A 10,224-nucleotide genomic window follows, 5' to 3' on the forward strand; every position below is an offset into this window, starting at 1 on the left:
CTATAATGCCTTATAGAGAAGGACTGGATAGTCTCGGTGTCTTATTGGCAAAAACTTACTTGTACAGCGACCCTTTGAGCCCATGTATGAATATAATATCGGCCTTTGTGTCAGGGCCGGGATCGTGCAGGACCTCACAGAAAATGTCTTTGTCCTCTTCTGTCCTCTCCAGAGCCACCCCTGTATCTGTCCAAAGCAGGGGCTTCAATTTGGTCTTGGCTTCTATGAGGAACACGCCTGAAAAACAAATTTCATTGAAATGTGTAAAGTGGTCCGCGTAAGGGGGGTTCACTATCCATCAATTAAAATCCTTTTATGTATGTGATAAATAACGGATACCTATCCAAGGTCAGTAACTTCTAAGAAAGACGCTATCGTCCCAATACAAGGCGAGTTTTTCCCGAATAAAGTGGGTACCTGGTAAAACAAATCGCCAAAGTAATCATAAAGTACTTATGTACTTACTTTCCTTGTCTGTGAGACAGGCATCTCACATTGAAAGTAATCGTAATGCCGATGCCGGTCACTCATGCTCTGACCGTCAGAACGTGTGTGGCGGACAAAACTTGAGACCCAGGTCTATCAGACCGTCTAAGAGACGTGGGTCTGTAGCTTTTTCCGCCACACACTTTCCGACGCGACGGGCGGTCCAAGTTTGAGTGTCCGGCATAAAATGAGAGAAGGGTAAACGGCATAAAATTTGCTTACCTATCGCTTGGAATCGCAGTGTTAACGATATGTTATAGAGAAGGACTGGATAGTCTCGGTGTCTTATTGGCAAAAACTTACTTGTACAGCGACCCTTTGAGCCCATGAATGAATATAATATCGGCCTTTGTGTCAGGGCCGGGATCGTGCAGGACCTCACAGAAAATGTCTTTGTCCTCCTCTGTCCTCTCCAGAGACACCCCTGTTTTTGACGTCCTCACAGATGTAAACACTAAAGTAGTCTTAAAACTTAACACTGACGAAGTCCCGAAAAGATCTGGTTGGGGTTGGACCCAGTTGGGGCGTCTAGTGGGACTAACCAACCATCCCAACAGTGGATTTGACCAATATTTTTTCAGCTCCTAGAAGGCCTGTTAAGCTAACAACCTGTAATTCCATTTAATTTGTATAGGCTTAACAGGGCTTTTAAGTTAACAGTCTAACAGACTAATAAGAAGGTTGGTGAATCACATCCTTAATCTTTCAAATGCCAAGCTGCCTTGGATAATGTGAATATAATGATCTGCATTCAGATGAAGCTGAGTTATTACATTATCATTTTATGATTTACAATGTATTCAGGTCTCTCTACTCAGTAAACACCGTGTGTTGTTTTCATTGTATTGTTTGCTTTCGATTAACCCATAGTGCATTGTGTCAACAAGTCACAGGCCATCAAATTAACACTATGATTACGAATCTAATATTTCATCAGCGAAAACTAAACACCTCTTAGACTTCTTAATGAAAGAGGGATTGATATTGGTATAAGTAGGGCCATCGGCTTTAAATAAACGCCCTTTGTCACTGCGACCTGGTTAGATCTTTTGTGATAATGAAAGAGGGGTGAAATTTGCCTCTACGTAGTGCTTTGGGAAAGAGGATGAGACCTCTCTCGGTATAGTGCTCGCTTGGTAAGCGGGAGGGAGCATGTTCTAATCCCGACCATGGTAGGGAATTCCACTCCGACTAATTTGGGGTTTTGACATCACTAGTACATCTTATTGCTGGGAAAAAGGGATTCTTCAGGCTGTTATTTAGACTGTCTAAGTAGGTCAGGTTGTCTCTTAAACAGTAGGATATGTAGTCCCTTTAACTGTAGGTCATGTTGGCCCTTTAACTGTAGGTCATGTTGGCCCTTTAACTGTAGGTCATGTTGGCCCTTTAACTGTAGGTCATGTTGGCCCTTTAACTGTAGGTCAACACCGTCGATCGACGTCGTCTGAAACCGTACACTGCCTCGACGACAACATAGATTCACCTCGTCGATCGACATGGTGGACTATGTGTGGACACAGCTCAATAGCGTTAAGTGTTATCCCTAATCATCAATGCTGAGCAATAGGTAAGGGAGTAATAGTAACTAACACCCATATTTATGAACAAAATGCTGCATAGTCTCAAGGCATTTGATTGGTCAATTTTGACTTGAGACTGATCTAAGAACGATCATTCTTGTTCATAAATACGAGTGTAGACGACAACATAGATTCACCTCGTCGATCGACATGGTGGACTATGTGTGGACACAGCTTAATAGCGTTAAGTGTTACACCTAATCATCAATGCTGAGCAATAGGTAAGGGAGTAATAGTAACTAACACCCATATTTATGAACAAAATGCTGCATAGACTCAAGGCATTTGATTGGTCAATTTTGACTTGAGACTGATCTAAGAACGATCATTCTTGTTCATAAATACGAGTGTAAGTATAAGTGAAGTAGATAAGTGTACGTCTACTTCACTTACCAATCGCTTAGATAAAATTACCAACTATACCTCCCTCAATGTTGATATGAAGCTTCACAAAGTTACTGAGTCTCTCTATTGGAGACCATAGGTTAGTGTTTACAAAGTCATTCAAACACGGTGCATTTTTTTTCACCATATCGTGCACAGTGGTGCAGTGGTTCACCACTGCAGTTTGCTACATAATGAAATATTATTATTAAATGAAATAAATAAAATCACAACATGAACATTGATGTGAGGAGTTTTCTATCGTATTACTTTAACCATCTTATTATCATATAACTTTAACCATCTCAGTATCATATTACTTTGACCATCTCATTCATAACTTACATGTACCATCCTTGACCTCTGACAATAACTTCTTCCCCTTCTTTGGTTGTCTCTGCAGACACTGCCATGGTGGATTTGTATTACTTTAACCATGTCATTATCATATTACTTTAACCATCAAACCATCTCATTATCGTATTACTTTAACCATCTCATTATCATATTACTTTAACCATCCCGTTCATAACTTACATGTACCATCCTTGACCTCTGACAATAACTTCTTCCCCTTCTTTGGTTGTCTCTGCAGACACTGCCATGGTGGATTTCTTCAGCACAGCCTTTTCTTCACAGCCACTGAAATCAAAACAAAGAAGAAACACTGTTACATGATATAGGTACCAACAAACTCTGTGGAAAAATATACATAGGTATACCTCTCCCAAAGAATTAGCACATTTGTACACTTTTACGTGATATGTTATACCAACAAACTCTCTGGACAAACATATCTCTCCAGTTGTACAGTTCTAAGATCAAAGGAAGAATAAGACGAAGAAGAAAACGTCATAGTAGACGAAGAAGGAGACGAAGAAAAAGATGACGAAGAAGGAGACGAAAAGATGTTAATCAATTTTTGCTCTACTGGGAAGTGAGAAGTGAAACTTGGATGTTTTACTATCCTTTTATTTGATGGCCAACAAACTCTGTGGAAAAATATACATAGGTATACCTCTCCCAAAGAATTAGCACATTTGTACACTTTTACGTGATATGTTGTACCAACAAACTCTCTGCACAAACATATCTCTCCAGTTGTACAGTTCTAAGATCAAAGGAAGAATAAGGCGAAGAAGAAAACGTCATAGTAGACGAAGAAGAAGGAGACGGAGAAAAAGATGACGACGAAGAAGGAGACGAAAAGATGTTAATCAATTTTCGCTCTACTGGGAAGTGAGAAGTGAAACTTGGATGTTTTACTATCCTTTTATTTGATGGAAATTTATCCCCTTGTGTATGTGTATGTCTATATTAGATGAAATGGTTTTGACAGTACCTACTATTTAACTGTTAAAATGATACCTTCACTCCAGTAGTAGTCTCCGTTCTAAGCTCTGCTTTTACTGTGATTATGTAACAATCATTACTATTATATTTATTAATTCCCAAATAACCGAGAATAAAATTCCATAACTTGCTGGGATTTGACCTGTGTTCATCGAGTTACGAAGGATTTCATAGAGAAAAATACTGCGGAAAAATCGAAGGTTACCAACCAAAAATCTTGTATCATGATAAGCTGTTCTGCAGACTGATTTGGGTCAGAACATTCATGGTCAGGAGCTTTTAGCTCTTAGCTTTTATCTCAGGAGCTTTTAGCTTTTATCAGCAGGGAGTAGCAGGTACTATTCCAGCACAATGACTAAGTCCTGCTGATGAGAACCAAAAGCTCGAAACAGCTATCCAGGGATCTTTAACCTACATATATCAGTCTGTAGTACAGCATATCATAATATGAGTATTTAATGTCTATCCTATGAGCTGGTTTGTTGAGTTAATTTCAAACACATCTTCCTGTCTTCTAAGACCATTGAAATATCTCTTCCACACATGGTCTTTGTTGCTTAGAGTGCAAATAAATAAAATTATATCTCTTCTTTTCTTTCTTATTTAGCGCTATCCAAAGCGATAGCCTAGATGCTTTTCTAATAATTGTAATTTTTGTTTCAGACTGTTCAGACTATATTTTCCATCCCATTTAACCACCAAAAGACTATCATGAAATGAAGAGGATTATTTCATACACCTGTGATCAAGAATATGGACCCCGTTCATATGATGCTTATAAACAATAGGTGAGTTCATGTATCTCATTTCATGGAAATGTTTACATCGCTTTATCAACCTAACCTATTCCTACCCAAGTTTTCATCCTAGGTGTACGGGTGTACCCACGTACGTGTCCATAGTTGTTTTTTTAGGACCTCTGTTAAGAAAAAAAAAAATTCCTTGTTCCCAAAGACCTTAATATGTCTGATAACCTATGATCATAATATGCCCTTTGGGGTGTAAGAGGTGGTACTGTGGTACATAGTGCTAGAATTGGGCTGGTAAAGTACCACGTACCATAAAACTAAACTGAATCAAGCGTGCCGGGAAGCGCGCGAACGTCAAGAGTTCGAAGCGCGGCTCGGCCTTCTTAACATCTACAACCCACAGTCTAACCATTTTTGATTTTGCTATATTTATTACAATTTAATCGCAAACAAGTTGCCTCTTTATTTCAATTTTACATGTGCAATCTGGGATAAAAAATGACAAATAATATCTTTACCTAAAGCATATAAAAGAAAAATAGGGAAGATGAATATCACCTACCTTTTGTTTATGAATAGAGATGACATGAATATAAAGTATCGGAATATGTGCACGTACATGATCGGTAATTTAAGTTAATAGAAAAAATTAACTTTGTTGAAAATTAAAACTAAAAATTAAGCTAAAATTAAACAGAAATACGTCAGACACACATTCAATTGGACAGTTCACTGAGGTTTCAATTCTAGCAGAGTCTCCCAATATGATAATAGGGTACCGGGCTTGTAAACTGTTTCGCAAGTACTGAAGACTTGGTTAACGAGACTCACTACTGCTTACTATATTATTTTACTTTCTGCAAACAAAGACATTATGATTATCCCACCTGCATTTAGAACGATTCGATTAACATTATAAATGGAGAAAAATTTCATCCTGACGGATAGCCCGATATGTGGATAGCAAGATTTTGTCTTACAGCGACGCTTTTTCAGCCAATCCAATTAGAGTGTTTCACCTATCTGTGAAAATAGTTCACTCTGATCGGGAGAAAAAAGTTGCCGCAGGCGTGCATATCAAATCTGTAAACCAAATTCAAAGACCTCAATACTAACAGACAGATTTTGACAGGAAATTGTTGACACATTTCCTCAAGTAATCGTTTGAAAATTTTGACGTCGTCATAGATGTGACGCCTTTTCAGCCAATCCAATTCGAGTGTTTCAACTATCTGTGAAAATAGTTCACTCTGATCGGGAGAAAAAAGTTGCCGCAGGCCAGCAGGCGTGCATATCAAATCTGTAAACCAAATTTAAGGCCTCAATACTAACAGACAGATTTTGACAGGAAATTGTTGACACATTTCCTCAAGTAATCGTTTGAAAATTTTGACGTCGTCATAGATGTAAACACTAAAGTAGTCTTACAAGTTAACACTGATGAAGTCCCGAAAAGATCTGGTTGGGGTTGGACCCAGTTGGGGCGTCTAGTGGGACTAACCAACCATCCTAACAGTGGATTTGACCGATATTTTTTCAGTCCCTAGAAGGCCCGTTAGTTCCATTTGATTGGTATAGACTTAACAGGGCTTTTAAGTTAACAGTCTGTTAGGAGCAATAAGAAGGTTGGTGAATCACATCCTAAATCTTTCAAATGCCAAGCTGCCTTGGATAATGTGAATATAATGATCTGCATTCAGATGAAGCTGAGTTATTACATTGTCATTTGGACGATGTTAACAATTTTATTTTTACAATTCTAACACGCGCGGTCACAATTTGAAAAAAATAAATTGAAAAAAATATGTACCTATCTACGAATTCGCGGTAATCTTCGGTAAATAAATCTGAAAAAAATAACAAAAATATAAAACAATAATAAACAATATAATAACTTGTTTGTACGGAATGTTTTCATGCAATATTTACAGACAAAAACAATATCTAAATTTCTTTTCTCTGAGGGGCTAAGTGGTCCTTATCTAAAGAAGGCAACAAATTAGGAAGAACTATGTATACCTACTTACTGACTATTGGTAAGCGCGAACGAGCTATTGTCCCTAGTGTTAAAGCGCCTAAAAGGGGGAGAAAAACTTGGTAAACTTACCGGCAAAAACGGCGTCTACCCGGCGAAAAATTTGACTGACGGAAATGCTGACACAGAATCCTCTCTGCTAGTTCGAGCTGTGTATCCTCCGATAGGTACCACAATACTGGGGATAGGGGGCACTCTTTGTTTACAGAAGGGACTAGCATGATGCGCAATCTCGCCTCTAATATTCTCATCTCTCCTGTTTGGATTCCTGGAATACTGAGTCTAGGCGTGACAGGAATTTAGACCGTAAACTGTTTACAAAGGATAGTAATGGACAAACTATGTTAACTATGTGTACTCGTAAGCAGCTAGTAATAATCATATTAAATAGTAATGCATAATGAATGTAGTGATAATGTTAAAATGCCCAAAGAAAAATTATTCACATCTTAATAATGCGGCAGAATGTTTTATGTTTTGTTTTATTTATTTGTAACAATAATTGATGTAGGTATATATGACAATTGATATGGGTAGGTATATATGACAAGAATGTAAAGGAATTTTGGTTGATAACTTATTAGTCTCCGGGCCCCACGGTTCCCCCAGGGATTTTTGAAGTGCACATTTGAGATAAATTTATGAAATACTCTTAAATGTGAATTTATTGCTATTGATGTAATTACTGACTCTAGTTTCTATCGACAGTTGCTTCAGTTTTCGGACATCGACAGTCAGCACCCTGAATAATCTGACATGTTAAGTTTCCCTCGTGCTATTTCTCGAAATTTCGCGACACAATTTTTTCTTCCGCTCTATCACGAGATGAATGAAGTACCTACTTAATGAAGAGAGGTCAAATAAAACTGAATGAGCGCGGTAGTGCTGCTCCCCACCAAGTAATATCGAAGATTGGTAGATTCGGATAAGCTTAACCCGACTTTTAGGGCTGTTTGCCCCTACACCCAAGCGTCAAAGTGGACTTCTTGTGTACGGAGTTTAAGATGCATGTAGAAAGGAAAGTAATAGTGAATTACCAAAGGATACGCTACAGCAAAAAAATTTCGGAAAAGAACAAAATCTTCAGGTCTAGAACTCTCGAAGCAATAGTAAAATGTATGTGGCACATTGCATACACGCACAAGTTTTCCGGCGTTCATACAAAATTGTATACCAACTCCAATCTTGAACACTGATAAGGTAACAAAGTTTGATACCATTTGATTGTAGGCTTCCTATATTCAAATGATAATATGTACTTTTATTATATTTATGTAATAGGTATACTTTTATTGACTCTATTTCGATTGATTTTGCTATCATCTACATATTTCATGTAGAATTCATTTCCCCCGTTCAAATATTGCGAACAATCAAATCATTTCAACTCGTTATGAATCAGATATGATAACATTTTAGGGGTCAAATTCCCAATGCCTTCAATATCGTCGGACTTCAGTCTATCTAATTTTCAGGTTTATCGTAGCAGAAATCAAATAGATTCTGTAAAGTTCTCCCAATCAAGCACCTTTAATGGCTATGGCACTTTACCCCACCTAGTATAAGGAACACTTACCGTGCACAAGCATTTGTTTGACAAACAGTCCTCCTTTGCTATGACCCACCCAAACAATGGGATGAGATGGCCCTACCTATAGGTACCTGTATGTATAAATCTACCAATAGTACCCGGTATACCCGTCTAGTCTAAGTACATGATGCAACCACGTGGTCTTGTCTACTACGCCATCAAGTGCCGATTTTCACACGTACCAAATGAGGGGGCTTCCCTAATCAAGATGCCAACACTTTGTCTTATCAGAGTATTAGATGAAATGGTTTTGACAGTACCTACTACTTAACTGTTAACATGATACCTTCACTCCAGTAGTAGTCTCCCTTCTTAGCTCCGCTTTCTTCTAAGCTCTGCTTTTACTGTGATTTTGTAACAATTATTAACAATCATTATTATGATATTTATTAATGCCCAAATAACCGAGAATAAAATTCCATAACTTGCTGGAATTTGACCTGTGTTCATCGAGTTACGAAGGATTTCATAGAGAAAAATACTGCGGAAAAATCGAAGGTTACCAACCAAAAATCTTGGATAACTCCCCTGTTTTATTTTAGGGGTCAAATTCTCAATGCCTTCAATATCGTTGGACTTCAGTCTATCTAATTTTCAGGTTTATCCTAGCAGAAATCAAATAGATTCTGTAAAGTATTCCCAATCAAGCACCTTTAATGGCTATGGCACTTTACCCCTAGTATAGTTGGCACCTAGTATAAGGAACACTTACCGTGCACAAGCATTTGTTTGACAAACAGTCCTCCTTTGCTATGACCCACCCAAACAATGGGATGAGAACCTACGCCAAGCTCCAGCAACAAATTCATCATCTCTCTGCCTCTTTCTTTCATGGGCAACCTGGAAATACATTCAAAATATACATTATCGTGAACCTGAGCAATTAATGATATATTAGAAAATTGATTGCATCGCAGATTATTAGAACATGTCTTCTGCTGAAAAGAAATACCGCTATTGCTAGTTGAAGATTGGTAAATAGAATTGCATAAATTAATTAGATAAAACTGATAAAAGGCTCTAAGACCCGTTTTCGGTAAGCCGGTTGCGTTTAGTTTAGGTAAAAGTGGCCATTTGTTGAGACATTGCTGTCATTGCAAGATTGGTAAATAGAATTGCATAAATTAATTAGATAAAAGGCTCTAAGACCCGTTTTCGGTAAGCCGGTTGCGTTTAGTTTAGGTAAAAGTGGCCATTTGTTGAGACATTGCTGTCATTGTATTATGGCAACTCACACTTTAGAAGCATTTTACGTCCTGGCGATCTACACAAATGAAGCATTCTGCACAAATGGAAACACAAGGTTGTGAGACCAAGTTGAAAGATCTGCAGGCAAATCGTAGTACATAATTATGACCTAGTAGTCAAATAACCCAAATTTTGCAAACAACAACATATGTGTTGAATACCCACCTCTGTTGAGTAGGAATCCAAAACGGTTTCCAAAGGAACGGGTCTGTCGAATAGTTAACCGCTATAATTCGAACCCCCGGACAGTCGAGTGGGAGCCAGTCCTTTGGCCAGCACTTTGAATACTCGCCCGGGACTGAAGGGTCGTCGTCTGGCTCAAAGGGCAAGCTGGTTTCTGTCTGGTCTTGGCTAGATTCAAACTCTTCTTCGTTGTTATTGGAGGAGTTCAGCTTGGTCCATCGGATGTCGGACGTGTTGTTTGTGTCCCAGAGTCCTTGCTTCCAAGTTCTGAGGGAAATGTTTCAAGTAAGCCAAGCGTCAGGTCTACCCGATAGTGAGTGGCTGGCCTAATATTCTATTTACAGATCCTAACGTTGGAGAGCTGTACGAGATTCCATTGGACCACATGAATGTTTGCAAGCCCGACTCTAACCAATCCTTCATCTATCAGAAAGTCCTTCACTGTGTACAAGAAGTACTGCGCGACGCTACCAAATAGGTTGGTAATACTTTTAGTAGGTGCCCTCAACGGAGTCCCGACCCTCGAACATAGCTTAGCCCAACCCTCGAACATAGCTTAGCCCCAACCCTCGAACATAGCTTAGCCCCAACCCTCGACATTAGCTTCTTAGCCCC

The 10,224-nt window shown here is 38.7% G+C and overlaps 1 protein-coding gene and 2 long non-coding RNA genes across 3 annotated transcripts; 1 reads left to right on the forward strand and 2 right to left on the reverse strand.

Annotated features, from left to right (window-relative positions):
• Positions 1–99: 99 nt before the first annotated feature.
• LOC113472268 lies at positions 100–740 on the reverse strand. Its single transcript, XR_003394660.1, has 2 exons — positions 709–740; positions 100–237 (listed from the first exon to the last, which is right to left on the reverse strand). It is a non-coding gene; the product is annotated as an uncharacterized LOC113472268 (long non-coding RNA).
• Positions 741–3,043: 2,303 nt separating this feature from the next.
• On the forward strand, positions 3,044–4,659 carry LOC113472266. Its single transcript, XR_003394659.1, has 2 exons — positions 3,044–3,166; positions 4,467–4,659. It is a non-coding gene; the product is annotated as an uncharacterized LOC113472266 (long non-coding RNA).
• A 3,484-nt stretch (positions 4,660–8,143) lies between these two features.
• LOC103521113 (protein SERAC1-like) lies at positions 8,144–9,876 on the reverse strand (the record flags this gene model as incomplete). The annotated part of the gene is made up of 3 exons (XM_008486219.1): positions 8,144–8,212; positions 8,940–9,018; positions 9,592–9,876. Coding segments are annotated over 3 exons (433 nt in total), but the record flags the coding sequence as incomplete, so codon positions are not given.
• Positions 9,877–10,224: the final 348 nt, after the last annotated feature.

The sequence above is a fragment of the Diaphorina citri genome, unplaced genomic scaffold (genome assembly GCF_000475195.1).
Source record: "Diaphorina citri unplaced genomic scaffold, Diaci psyllid genome assembly version 1.1 scaffold4536, whole genome shotgun sequence".
NCBI classification, from domain to species: Eukaryota; Metazoa; Arthropoda; class Insecta; order Hemiptera; family Psyllidae; genus Diaphorina; species Diaphorina citri.